Source organism: Oncorhynchus mykiss, chromosome 13, assembly GCF_057628025.1.
Source record: "Oncorhynchus mykiss isolate SJ-2025 chromosome 13, ASM5762802v1, whole genome shotgun sequence".
Lineage (NCBI taxonomy): Eukaryota > Metazoa > Chordata > Actinopteri > Salmoniformes > Salmonidae > Oncorhynchus > Oncorhynchus mykiss.
The window spans coordinates 76,741,371-76,756,079 of record NC_143034.1 but is presented as its reverse complement, the minus strand read 5'-3'; the positions used below and the strand labels follow the sequence as shown (position 1 = coordinate 76,756,079).

The following is a 14,709-nucleotide window of genomic DNA, read 5'->3' as shown; positions in this document are numbered from 1 at the left end:
AGTAGACAGTAGGCCTTCTCTAGGGCCCTAGACCACAGAGAGTAGACAGTAGGCCTTCTCTAGGGCCCTAGACCACAGAGAGTAGACAGTAGGCCTTCTCTAGGGCCCTGTCCAGAAACAACACAAACAGCCCAGAGGCCTAGACCACAGAGAGTAGACAGTAGGCCTTCTCTAGGGCCCTAGACCACAGAGAGTAGACAGTAGGCCTTCTCTAGGGCCCTAGACCACAGAGAGTAGACAGTAGGCCTTCTCTAGGGCCCTAGACCACAGAGAGTAGACAGTAGGCCTTCTCTAGGGCCCTAGACCACAGAGAGTAGACAGTAGGCCTTCTCTAGGGCCCTAGACCACAGAGAGTAGACAGTAGGCCTTCTCTAGGGCCCTAGACCACAGAGAGTAGACAGTAGGCCTTCTCTAGGGCCCTAGACCACAGAGAGTAGACAGTAGGCCTTCTCTAAGGCCCTGTCCAGAAACAACACAAACAGCCCAGAGGCCTAGACCACAGAGAGTAGACAGTAGGCCTTCTCTAGGGCCCTAGACCACAGAGAGTAGACAGTAGGCCTTCTCTAGGGCCCTGTCCAGAAACATCACAAACAGCCCAGAGGCCTAGACCACAGAGAGTAGACAGTAGGCCTTCTCTAGGGCCCTAGACCACAGAGAGTAGACAGTAGGCCTTCTCTAGGGCCCTGTCCAGAAACAAAACAAACAGCCCAGAGGCCTAGACCACAGAGAGTAGACAGTAGGCCTTCTCTAGGGCCCTAGACCACAGAGAGTAGACAGTAGGCCTTCTCTAGGGCCCTGTCCAGAAACATCACAAACAGCCCAGAGGCCTAGACCACAGAGAGTAGACAGTAGGCCTTCTCTAGGGCCCTAGACCACAGAGAGTAGACAGTAGGCCTTCTCTAGGGCCCTGTCCAGAAACATCACAAACAGCCCAGAGGCCTAGACCACAGAGAGTAGACAGTAGGCCTTCTCTAGGGCCCTAGACCACAGAGAGTAGACAGTAGGCCTTCTCTAAGGCCCTAGACCACGGAGAGTAGACAGTAGGCCTCCTCTAGGGCCCTAGACCACAGAGAGTAGACAGTAGGCCTTCTCTAGGGCCCTAGACCACAGAGAGTAGACAGTAGGCCTTCTCTAGGGCCCTAGACCACAGAGAGTAGACAGTAGGCCTTCTCTAGGGCCCTAGACCACAGAGAGTAGACAGTAGGCCTTCTCTAGGGCCCTAGACCACAGAGAGTAGACAGTAGGCCTTCTCTAGGGCCCTAGACCAGAAACATCACAAACAGCCCAGAGGCCTAGACCACAGAGAGTAGACAGTAGGCCCTCTCTAGGGCCCTAGACCACAGAGAGTAGACAGTAGGCCTTCTCTAGGGCCCTAGACCACATAGAGTAGACAGTAGGCCTTCTCTAGGGCCCTAGACCACAGAGAGTAGACAGTAGGCCTTCTCTAGGGCCCTGTCCAGAAACAAAACAAACAGCCCAGAGGCCTAGACCACAGAGAGTAGACAGTAGGCCTTCTCTAGGGCCCTAGACCACAGAGAGTAGACAGTAGGCCTTCTCTAGGGCCCTAGACCACAGAGAGTAGACAGTAGGCCTTCTCTAGGGCCCTAGACCACAGAGAGTAGACAGTAGGCCTTCTCTAGGGCCCTAGACCACAGAGAGTAGACAGTAGGCCTTCTCCAGGGCCCTGTCCAGAAACATCACAAACAGCCCAGAGGCCTAGACCACAGAGAGTAGACAGTAGGCCTTCTCTAGGGCCCTAGACCACAGAGAGTAGACAGTAGGCCTTCTCTAGGGCCCTAGACCACAGAGAGTAGACAGTAGGCCTTCTCTAGGACCCTAGACCACAGAGAGTAGACAGTAGGCCTTCTCTAGGGCCCTGTCCAGAAACAAAACAAACAGCCCAGAGGCCTAGACCACAGAGAGTAGACAGTAGGCCTTCTCTAGGGCCCTAGACCACAGAGAGTAGACAGTAGGCCTTCTCTAGGGCCCTAGACCACATAGAGTAGACAGTAGGCCTTCTCTAGGGCCCTGTCCAGAAACAACACAAACAGCCCAGAGGCCTAGACCACAGAGAGTATACAGTAGGCCTTCTCTAGGGCCCTAGACCACAGAGAGTAGACAGTAGGCCTTCTCTAGGGCCCTGTCCAGAAACAACACAAACAGCCCAGAGGCCTAGACCACAGAGAGTAGACAGTAGGCCTTCTCTAGGGCCCTAGACCACAGAGAGTAGACAGTAGGCCTTCTCTAGGGCCCTAGACCACAGAGAGTAGACAGTAGGCCTTCTCTAGGGCCCTAGACCACAGAGAGTAGACAGTAGGCCTTCTCTAGGGCCCTAGACCACAGAGAGTAGACAGTAGGCCTTCTCTAGGGCCCTGTCCAGAAACAACACAAACAGCCCAGAGGCCTAGACCACAGAGAGTAGACAGTAGGCCTTCTCTAGGGCCCTAGACCACAGAGAGTAGACAGTAGGCCTTCTCTAGGGCCCTAGACCACAGAGAGTAGACAGTAGGCCTTCTCTAGGGCCCTAGACCACAGAGAGTAGACAGTAGGCCTTCTCTAGGGCCCTAGACCACAGAGAGTAGACAGTAGGCCTTCTCTAGGGCCCTAGACCACAGAGAGTAGACAGTAGGCCTTCTCTAGGGCCCTAGACCACAGAGAGTAGACAGTAGGCCTTCTCTAAGGCCCTGTCCAGAAACAACACAAACAGCCCAGAGGCCTAGACCACAGAGAGTAGACAGTAGGCCTTCTCTAGGGCCCTAGACCACAGAGAGTAGACAGTAGGCCTTCTCTAGGGCCCTGTCCAGAAACATCACAAACAGCCCAGAGGCCTAGACCACAGAGAGTAGACAGTAGGCCTTCTCTAGGGCCCTAGACCACAGAGAGTAGACAGTAGGCCTTCTCTAGGGCCCTAGACCACAGAGAGTAGACAGTAGGCCTTCTCTAGGGCCCTGTCCAGAAACAAAACAAACAGCCCAGAGGCCTAGACCACAGAGAGTAGACAGTAGGCCTTCTCTAGGGCCCTAGACCACAGAGAGTAGACAGTAGGCCTTCTCTAGGGCCCTGTCCAGAAACATCACAAACAGCCCAGAGGCCTAGACCACAGAGAGTAGACAGTAGGCCTTCTCTAGGGCCCTAGACCACAGAGAGTAGACAGTAGGCCTTCTCTAGGGCCCTGTCCAGAAACATCACAAACAGCCCAGAGGCCTAGACCACAGAGAGTAGACAGTAGGCCTTCTCTAGGGCCCTAGACCACAGAGAGTAGACAGTAGGCCTTCTCTAAGGCCCTAGACCACGGAGAGTAGACAGTAGGCCTCCTCTAGGGCCCTAGACCACAGAGAGTAGACAGTAGGCCTTCTCTAGGGCCCTAGACCACAGAGAGTAGACAGTAGGCCTCCTCTAGGGCCCTAGACCACAGAGAGTAGACAGTAGGCCTTCTCTAGGGCCCTAGACCACAGAGAGTAGACAGTAGGCCTTCTCTAGGGCCCTAGACCACAGAGAGTAGACAGTAGGCCTTCTCTAGGGCCCTAGACCAGAAACATCACAAACAGCCCAGAGGCCTAGACCACAGAGAGTAGACAGTAGGCCCTCTCTAGGGCCCTAGACCACAGAGAGTAGACAGTAGGCCTTCTCTAGGGCCCTAGACCAGAAACATCACAAACAGCCCAGAGGCCTAGACCACAGAGAGTAGACAGTAGGCCTTCTCTAGGGCCCTAGACCACAGAGAGTAGACAGTAGGCCTCCTTTAGGGCCCTGTCCAGAAACAGCCCAGAGGCCTATACCACAGAGAGTAGACAGTAGGCCTTCTCTAGGGCCCTGTCCAGAAACATCACAAACAGCCCAGAGGCCTAGGCCACAGAGAGTAGACAGTAGGCCTTCTCTAGGTCCCTGTCCAGAAACATCACAAACAGCCCAGAGGCCTAGGCCACAGAGAGTAGACAGTAGGCCTTCTCTAGGGCCCTGTCCAGAAACAACACAAACAGCCCAGAGGCCTAGGCCACAACTCAGTCATGCGTTGATGTCAGTGGGAGACTAAATGAAAATGTAACATAAATGGAAGTCAGGGTTGAGACCAGCCTGCTGACAGCTATCCATTCCTTTCAGAATTACATGCCGTGGTTAGGCCATGGGTAGAGGGGTTAGGGGCTGTTTCTGGACAGGGCCCAGCCAGGTTCTAGGAGTTCAAATACTTTCTTTTCCAGGGGTCGGAGGTCAGCCAAGCAGGGATGTCTGGGTAACTTTGCGCCTTCAGAGATTACCAATGTGATCCTGGTTAATCCACATGCTAACTATCAGCAGGCAGGGCCCCACGCTGTTCTCTCTCTCACTCACTCACTCACTCACTCACTATCAGCAGGCAGGGCCCCACGCTGTTCTCTCACTCACTCACTCACTCACTCACTCACTATCAGCAGGCAGGGCCCCACGCTGTTCTCTCACTCACTCACTCACTCACTCACTATCAGCAGGCAGGGCCCCACGCTGTTCTCTCACTCACTCACTCACTCACTCACTCACTCACTCACTCACTATCAGCAGGCAGGGCCCCACGCTACTCACTCACTCACTCACTCACTCACTCACTCACTCACTCACTCACTCACCAAGAGAAATCTACAGGATCTGCTCTCTCTCTCTGAATAGAATAGATGATGTTTAAACCACAGTAAACCATGAAGTCTGGTCTGGGCCACCGTGTGACATCACCACCACCAGCAGATTAAACAGATCAGTGTCTGTTTTCACCTGTCAATCACAGACTCTTGGCACCCTATTCCCTACATAGTGCACTACTTTAGACCAGGTCCTTGGCACCCTATTCCCTACATAGTGCACTACTTTAGACCAGGTCCTTGACACCCTATTCCCTACATAGTGTACTACTTTAGACCAGATCCTTGGCACCCTATTCCCTACATAGTGCACTACTTTAGACCAGGTCCTTGACACCCTATTCCCTACATAGTGCACTACTTTAGACCAGGTCCTTGACACCCTATTCCCTACATAGTGCACTACTTTAGACCAGGTCCTTGGCACCCTATTCCCTACATAGTGCACTACTTTAGACCAGGTTTCTTGGCACCCTATTCCCTACATAGTGTACTACTTTAGACCAGGTCCTTGGCACCCTATTCCCTACATAGTGCACTACTTTAGACCTGGGTCCTTGACACCCTATTCCCTACATAGTGTACTACTTTAGACCAGGTCCTTGGCACCCTATTCCCTACATAGTGCACTACTTTAGACCTGGGTCCTTGACACCCTATTCCCTACATAGTGCACTACTTTAGACCAGGTCCTTGGCACCCTATTCCCTACATAGTGTACTACTTTAGACCAGGTCCTTGACACCCTATTCCCTACATAGTGCACTACTTTAGACCAGGTCCTTGGCACCCTATTCCCTACATAGTGCACTACTTTAGACCAGGTCCTTGGCACCCTATTCCCTACATAGTGCACTACTTTAGACCAGGTCCTTGGCACCCTATTCCCTACATAGTGCACTACTTTAGACCAGGTCCTTGGCACCCTATTCCCTACATAGTGCACTACTTTAGACCAGGTCCTTGGCACCCTATTCCCTACATAGTGCACTACTTTAGACCTGGGTCCTGGTCCTGGGTGCCATTTTGGATGCACACTTAGTGACCTTCAGTGCAGTTGAGGTCAGAATGAAGTTGTTTAGCTTCACGTCCACCACACTAAGGGCTCAGATTACGCGGTTGCCAGGGGATTCCACCACACTAAGGGCTCAGGTTACGGGGTTGCCAGGGGATTCCACCACACTAAGGGCTCAGGTTACGGGGTTGCCAGGGGATTCCACCACACTAAGGGCTCAGGTTATGGGGTTGCCAGGGGATTCCACCACACTAAGGGCTCAGGTTACGGGGTTGCCAGGGGATTCCACCACACTAAGGGCTCAGGTTACGGGGTTGCCAGGGGATTCCACCACACTAAGGGCTCAGGTTACGCGGTTGCCAGGGGATTCCACCACACTTAGGGCTCAGGTTACGCGGTTGCCAGGGGATTCCACCACACTAAGGGCTCAGGTTATGCGGTTGCCAGGGGATTCCACCACACTAAGGGCTCAGGTTACGGGGTTGCCAGGGGATTCCACCACACTAAGGGCTCAGGTTACAGGGTTGCCAGGGGATTCCACCACACTAAGGGCTCAGGTTACGCGGTTGCCAGGGGATTCCACCACACTAAGGGCTCAGATTACGGGGTTGCCAGGGGATTCCACCACACAAAGGGCTCAGGTTACGCGGTTGCCAGGGGATTCCACCACACTAAGGGCTCAGAATACGGGGTTGCCAGGGGATTCCACCACACTAAGGGCTCAGATTACGGGGTTGCCAGGGGATTCCAATATCACAAGGTAAAAGAACAGTGCACACTGATTGACTGATGCTCCTGTGTGGTTTATTGAAACAATGTGAGGACTGGGAACACACTGTAACGAGACTCCCATTAGTGACCCTCAGAGACATTTAGAGTTGGGACATGGACGTAGCATTTACATGACACCACAATATAAGGCAGCCATGTTGGTTCCCCATTAACATTTCACAGGGAATATTTAAACACGATGCTATATAACCGGATGTCTAGAATTTAGAAACAATGTTCAAAGAGTTCTTTAAAAAAAGCTGGCTGAGCTTTTCTAAATATATGGCTCTGCTGTCCACTTCATTCATCGCCCTTTGACCTCTTCCTACTGCGCAGCACCCTGACTGTGTGATCTATCCAGGTCACGGCAGTGGCACCGCTGTCAGAGTACATTGTGTTCTACCCCAAGCTAGCCTGCGTGCCAATCTGCTTCTGCTCTTTCTGCCGACTACTCCTGGAGTTGTCATGCCAACAATGACAACGGAGGAGCAGGCCAAATCTCAACCAGACCTGGGGACCAGGCCTGACGCCAAGCGGAGCTGGAACTCACAACGTTGGACCTAATGGAAAACATCACACGTCACTCGTAGTCAACCGACAACAGTCTTCGCCAACAGAGCAAGAAATTAGTCTGTCTCTCCATGACAGTTGGCTTTACATCTCAGTGAAGGTGAAAGTCACTGATGAACTCCAGCCAACATGCTACACCAGTGGTCCCCAATCCTGGTCTTAGGGACCTAAAGGAGTTTCCCCCCTGAGCACTAATACACTTCATTCAACTAATCAACAAGCTTTTTATTATTTCAATCAGGTGTGTAGTTATGGTGAGCCTTCACTCTGCCGATTACTACACCATGTTATGGTGAGCCTTAATTCGTAAAAATCCAAATACCTTCACAGATCTAAATTGTGAAGGGTGCTTGTTCAATGAACCATAAACAATTACTAAAGATGCACCTGTGGAACGGCCGTTAAAACACAAACAGCTTACAGACGGTAGGCAATTAAGGTCACAGTTATGAAAACTTAGTAGAGGCCTTTCTACTGACTCTGAAAAACACACAAAAAAAGATGCCCAGGGTCCCTGCTCATCTGTGTGAAAGTGCCTTAGGCATTCTGCAAGGAGGCATGAGGACTGCAGATGTGGCCAGGGCACTAAATTGCAATGTTCGTACTGTGAGACGCCTAAGACAGAGCTACAGGGAGACAGGACGGACAGCTGATTGTCCTCGCAGTGGCAGACCACGTTTAACAACACCTGCACAGGATCGGTACATCTGAACATCACACCTGCGGGACAGGTACAGGATGGCAACAACAACTGCCCGAGTTACATCAGGAACACACAATCCCTCCATCAGTGCTCAGACTGTCCGCAATAGGCTGAGAGAGGCTGGACTGAGGGCTTGTAGGCCTGTTGTAAGGCAGGTCCTCACCAGACATCACTGGCAACATTGTCGCCTATGGGCACAAACACACCTTCGCTGGACCAGACAGGACTGGCAAAAAGTGCTCTTCACTGACGAGTCGCAGTTTAGTCTCACCAGGAGGTGATGGTCGTGTTCGCGTTTATCGCCAAAGGAATGAGCGTTACACTAAGGCCTGTACTCTGGAGCGGGATCGATTTGGAGGTGGAGGGTCCGTCATGGTCTGGGGCGGTGTGTCACAGCATCATCGGTCTGAGCTTGTTGTCATTGCAGGCAATCTCAACACTGTGTGTTACAGGGAAGACATCCTTCTCTCTCATGTGGTACCCTTCCTGCAGGCTCATTCTGACATGACCCTCCAGCATGACAATGCCACCAGCCATACTGCTCGTTCTGTGCATGATTTCCTGCAAGACAGGAATGTCAGTGTTCTACCATGGCCAGCGAAGAGCCCGAATCTCAATCCCATTGAGCACGTCTGGGACCTGTTGGATTGGAGGGTGAGGGCTAAGGTCCCCCAGAAATGTCCAAGAACTTGCAGGTGCCTTGGTGGAAGAGTGGGGTAACATCTCACAGCAATAACTGGCAAATCTGGTGCAGTCCATGAGGAGGAGATGCACTGCAGTACTTAATGCAGCTGGTGGCCACACCAGATACTGACTGTTACTTTTGATTTTGACCCCCCCTTTGTTCAGGGACACATAATTCCATTTCTGTTAGTCACATGTCTGTGGAACTTGTTCAGTTTTCGTCTCAGTTGTTGAATCTTGTTATGTTCATACAAATATTTACACATGTTAAGTTTGCTGAAAATCAACGCAGTCGACAGTGAGAGGACGTTTCTTTTTTTTTTGTTTAGTAACAAGATACACAGCATTAGTCAACAATCTCACACTGATTGCTTGTTCTGACATGCTAAAATCTATATATCATTATGCTAATGTCCTTTGTGTCTACACTGTGCATGCATGTCGTAGTTCTCCATAATGTATCCCATTGGAATAATATGGTGTAGTATTTGAAGGATAGAAGATTTAGTCTAGGATGTCATCCCCCCTGCTCTTTGTCAGCATTGTACCTTTTTAAAGGCAACGTTCCCTTGTCGCGGAGACCGCATTAATGGTCAACGCTACGTACGTCAGCTCATTGAGAAATGGATTTTAAATGGCGCGTAGCTGACAAGGCATGATCATTTTGAATCCTGATCTTAAGCCTGTGAGGTTTGAGGCTAATATACCTCTGTCTGTACAGTAAGTACCTCTACTAACGTGATAACTTCTACTTGAAGAGGCGAAGAAAAGGAGGTATGACTTGAGCTTTGGATTTTTATTTCTCTTATCTATTCATTCAATGTAATGCCATGACACAACTGTCCTATGAAACAGTAAACACAGGTCACAAATGTTGAGTACAATATGTGTCATATTAACACCTCTTATGTGGATTATACAGTAGGGTGGAACTGAGTAAATCACAATATCCCCGGCTTTCTTTCTTATACCCTTCAGATTCCAGGAATATTTCAACCGGGATTTGTGGAAAACCTGGGAATTTGGGGAAAATTCCACAGTAAGGTTTGACTTAAGTGAATAATGTTTCAGATCTTCACTACATTGATGGGATGCAACATTTCCTGAACATTTCCCAGACTCCCAGGGTTGGAAAAACAACAAACTGGAATTGATGGGATGCAACATTCCTGAACATTTCCCAGACTCCCAGGGTTGGAAAAACAACAAACTGGAATTGATGGGATGCAACATTCCTGAACATTTCCCAGACTCCCAGGGTTGGAAAAACAACAAACTGGAATTGATGGGATGCAACATTCCTGAACATTTCCCAGACTCCCAGGGTTGGAAAAACAAAAAACTGGAATTGATGGGATGCAACATTCCTGAACATTTCCCAGACTCCCAGGGTTGGAAAAACAACAAACTGGAATTGGCAAGGAGTAAGGAGGAAATCCGGGAATCCTCCAATGGGTATTTCTGGAAAACCTATGAATTTGGGGTATTTTGCAGCCCTAATGGTGTGTATACCTCTTGTTCATGGATATATGTACGTTATAAGGTAACCGGGTCGATGGCAACCTGGTAGGTTAAAATAAATAAATAAGACAATTCAAGTAACAGGACAGGGTAGCACTTTATCCTTCGATGGTCAATCTGGAGATGAGTTATACAACACAGTACCAGTCAACAGTTGGGACACACCTACTCATTCTACGGATTTAATTTAATTTTTACTATTTTTTTTTACATTGTAGAATAATAGTAAAGACATAAAAATGATGAAATAACACATATGGGATCATGTAGTAACCAAAAAAGTGTTAAACAAATGACAACTTTGAACACACTTGGCATTCTCTCAACCAGCTTCATGAGGTAGTCACCTGGAATGCATTTCAATTAACAGGTGTGCCTTGTTAAAAGTTAATTTGTGGAATTTCTTTCCTTCTTAATGCGTTTGAGCCAATCAGTTGTGTTGTGACAAGGTAGGGTTGGTATACAGAAGATACCCCTATTTGGTAAAAGACCCAAGTCCATATTATGGCAAGAAAAGCTCAAATAAGCAAAGAGAAACGACAGGCACACGTAACCAGCATGGCTACCACAGCATTCTGCAGCGATACGCCATCCCATCTGGTTTGTGCTTAGTGGGACTATCATTTTGTTTTTCAACAGGACAATGACCCAACACACCTCCAGGCTGTGTAAGGGCTATTTAACCAAGGAGAGTGATGGAGTGCTGCATCAGATGACCTGGCCTCCACAATCACCCGACCTCAATCCAATTGAGATGGTTTGTGATGAGTTGGACAGCAGAGTGAAGGAAAGAAGCCAACAAGTGCTCAGCATATGTGGGAACTCCTTCAAGACTGTTGGAAAAGCATTCCAGGTGAAGCTGGTTGAGAGAATGTCAAGAGTGTGCAAAGCTGTCATCAAGGCAAAGGTTAGCTACTTTGAAGAATCAAAAATATAAAATATATTTAGATTTGTTTAACACTTTTTTGGTTACAACATGATTCCATATGTGTTATTTAATAGTTTTGATGTCTACATTATTATCCTACAATGTAGAAAATAGTAAAAATAAAGAAAAACCCTTGAATTAATAGGTGTGTCCAAACTTTTGACTGGTAATGTATAAATATATATACACACACACACACAAAAACACACACAGTTTCTCTGAGTAAGAACTAACTAAATCTAGAGCAGAACATGAAGGGCTCTTGTTACCAACAGAAGGCACAACCGATGGGACATAGAAATTGAGAGCATAGAATAAACACATTTTACATATATATATATGAACATCAAATACACACCCTGAGGAACCTCTCTACAAATCACAACATCTAACACCTCCTCTCCCTGAGGGACATCCCTGCAAATCACAACATCTAACACCTCCTCTCCCTGAGGAGCATCTAACACCTCCTCTCCCTGAGGAACATCCCTGCAAATCACAACATCTAACACCTTCTCTCCCTGAGGGACATCCCTGCAAATCACAACATCTAACACCTCCTCTCCCTGAGGAGGATCTAACACCTCCTCTCCCCTCCTCTCCCTGAGGGACATCCCTGCAAATCACAACATCTAACACCTCCTCTCCCTGAGGAGCATCTAACACCTCCTCTCCCTGAGGAACATCCCTGCAAATCACAACATCTAACACCTTCTCTCCCTTAGGAGCATCTAACACCTCCTCTCCCTGAGGAACATCCCTGTAAATCACAACATCTAACACCTCCTCTCCCTGAGGAACATCTAACACCTTCTCTCTCTCTCATCCACCCAACATGTTTGTCTTACAAACAACTTCAGGGGACGTCCATGTATGTCAGAGTAACTTGTTCTGTTTCAAGTAATGTATTGCACTTCTACACCTGTACAGTCTGAATGTCTGTAAGTCATGTGTTCCGTGTCCGACTGTGTTTTCTGGGTTGCCCCTGACGGGATTGATAAAGTTGCATTGAATTGAATCAGTGATGTAACGTCTGTAATGTAGGCCCACTGTACGTCTTGCTGGTATAGTATTAGGTGGAGGTATTAGGCCCACTGTACGTGTTGCTGGCATTGTAATAGATGGATGTATTAGGCCCACTGTTACGTGTTGCTGGTATTGTAATAGATGGAGGTATTAGGCCCACTGTTACGTGTTGCTGGTATTGTAATAGATGGATGTATTTGTATATGTACAGTAGGCTTAAATTATATAACTGTGCTCCAACGATGATTCCTCCTTGCCACTGAGGATATCAATAAAGTTATTTTCACTCCTCCTTGCCCCTGAGGATATCAATGAAGTTATATTCACTCCTCCTTGCCCCTGAGGATATCAATAAAGTTATATTCACTCCTCCTTGCCCCTGAGGATATCAATAAAGTTATATTCACTCCTCCTTGCCCCTGAGGATATCAATAAAGTTACATTCAATCCAACAGATTCAATTCTCACTGTGTTTTTTTGTGTTTTTTGTAAGGTGTGAGAGCCTGCCCTGGCCTCACATGATGACGTTGTGTTCTCACCCTCTAACCATGCCCTCATTCCTTGCCTTGTTGCCCTTGAAGACAGGGAGATATAACTACGTTTTGTTGAAATTCAATTGAAATAACATTTTAGCAGTTCAGTTCTCAGTGCTCAGGTCTTCTTCTGTTTTCTGTTTCCTGAATTGAATCGAATCTCATTGAACCAATTCAGTTCAGTTCTCAGTGCTCAGGTCCTCTTCTGTTTTCTGTTTCCTGAATTGAATCGAATCTCATTGAACCAATTCATTTAGTTGCCAGTGCTCTGCTGCTGTTCCTCCTCTTCTTTCTGTTTCTTGCGGGCGAGGTGGGCCTCCCGGGCGGCCTGCAGCCTCTGTTTGGGATACAGGACGAAGGCGAGGGCAACGCTGGCCGTACCGTCCCCGCTCTGCCGGGAGAAACACAGGAAGGTGGCCCACAGGAACGCACAGCAGCCCATGAAGACTGTCCTCAGGTACAGAGGCATCAGGATGAAGTTTAGGAACTGGGGAGGGAGGGAGGGTGAGTGAGAGTGAGTGAGTGGGGGAGGGGGAAGGAGAGGGAGGGGGTGAAGAGGGAGGGAGAAGCAGAGGTAGGGGTGAAGAGGGAGGGAGAGTGAGGGGGGTGAAGAGGGAGGGAGAAGCAGAGGTAGGGGTGAAGATGGAGGGAGAAGCAGAGGTAGGGGTGAAGAGGGAGGGAGAGTGAGGGGGGTGAAGAGGGAGAAGCAGAGGGAGAGGGTGAAGAGGGAGGGAGAGTGAGGGAGTGAAGAGGGAGGGAGAGTGAGTGAGGGGGTGAAGAGGGAGGGAGAAGAGGGAGGGAGAGTGAGGGGGGTGAAGAGGGAGGGAGAAGCAGAGGGAGAGGGTGAAGAGGGTAGAAAAGGGAGGGAGAGAGGAAGGGGGAGATAAAAACAGGTGTCAGTTTGAAGTGCATCAGAAAAGAACACTAGTATTGTATTACAGCACACTGCACATGCACCACTGACTGACAGACCAATACTGGTTCATAACATGTGACAGACCAACACCTCACGAGGCTTCTTCTCTCTAAGCTGAGACCTTGAAACTGAGATATCTTTCGTTCTCAAAACAAAGGTCTGGGCGTACTGACAAATTGCAGCTAAGGATAGTGAGGATTCATTCAGTCAGTCACTTGCATGAACACAGACATTAGTTATTACAGCACATGAATAGAACACAGACATTAGTTATTAGAACAGCACATGACTAGAACACAGACATTAGTTATTAGAACAGCACATGAATAGAACACAGACATTAGTTATTAGAACAGCACATGAATAGAACACAGACATTAGTTATTAGAACAGCACATGAATAGAACATAGACATTAGTTATTAGAACAGCACATGAATAGAACACAGACATTAGTTATTAGAACAGCACATGACTAGAACACAGACATTAGTTATTAGAACAGCACATGACTAGAACACAGACATTAGTTATTACAGCACATGAATAGAACACAGACATTAGTTATTAGAACAGCACATGACTAGAACACAGACATTAGTTATTAGAACAGCACATGACTAGAACACAGACATTAGTTATTACAGCACATGAATAGAACACAGACATTAGTTATTACAGCACATGAATAGAACACAGACATTAGTTATTAGAACAGCACATGAATAGAACACAGACATTAGTTATTAGAACAGCACATGACTAGAACACAGACATTAGTTATTACAGCACATGAATAGAACACAGACATTAGTTATTAGAACAGCACATGACTAGAACACAGACATTAGTTATTAGAACAGCACATGACTAGAACACAGACATTAGTTATTACAGCACATGAATAGAACACAGACATTAGTTATTACAGCACATGACTAGAACACAGACATTAGTTATTAGAACAGCACATGAATAGAACACAGACATTAGTTATTAGAACAGCACATGACTAGAACACAGACATTAGTTATTAGAACAGCACATAAATAGAACACAGACATTAGTTATTAGAACAGCACATAAATAGAACAGACATTAGTTATTAGAACAGCACATGAATAGAACACAGACATTAGTTATTAGAACAGCACATGACTAGAACACAGACATTAGTTATTAGAACAGCACATGAATAGAACACAGACATTAGTTATTAGAACAGCACATGAATAGAACACAGACATTAGTTATTAGAACAGCACATGACTAGAACACAGACATGAGTTATTAGAACAGCACATGAATAGAACACAGACATTAGTTATTAGAACAGCACATAAATAGAACAGACATTAGTTATTAGAACAGCACATGAATAGAACACAGACATTAGTTATTAGAACAGCACATGACTAGAACACAGACATTAG

The 14,709-nt window shown here is 47.6% G+C and overlaps 1 protein-coding gene across 6 annotated transcripts in view; it reads right to left on the bottom strand.

Moving 5' to 3' along the window:
- Positions 1-9,136: 9,136 nt before the first annotated feature.
- LOC110538810 (mpv17-like protein) overlaps positions 9,137-14,709 on the bottom strand; it is a 12,592-nt gene continuing 7,019 nt past the window's right edge. For 3 of the 6 annotated variants that reach the window (XM_021625787.3, XM_021625788.3, XM_021625789.3), the window contains exon 5: positions 9,137-12,848. In XM_021625787.3, coding sequence (XP_021481462.3) covers positions 12,615-12,848 — 234 coding nt within the window. In that variant the 3' untranslated portion in view covers positions 9,137-12,614. The remainder of the gene's footprint in view (positions 12,849-14,709) is intronic. The other 3 variants (XR_005035666.2, XR_016486136.1, XR_005035665.2) reach the window with 3 other exon arrangements.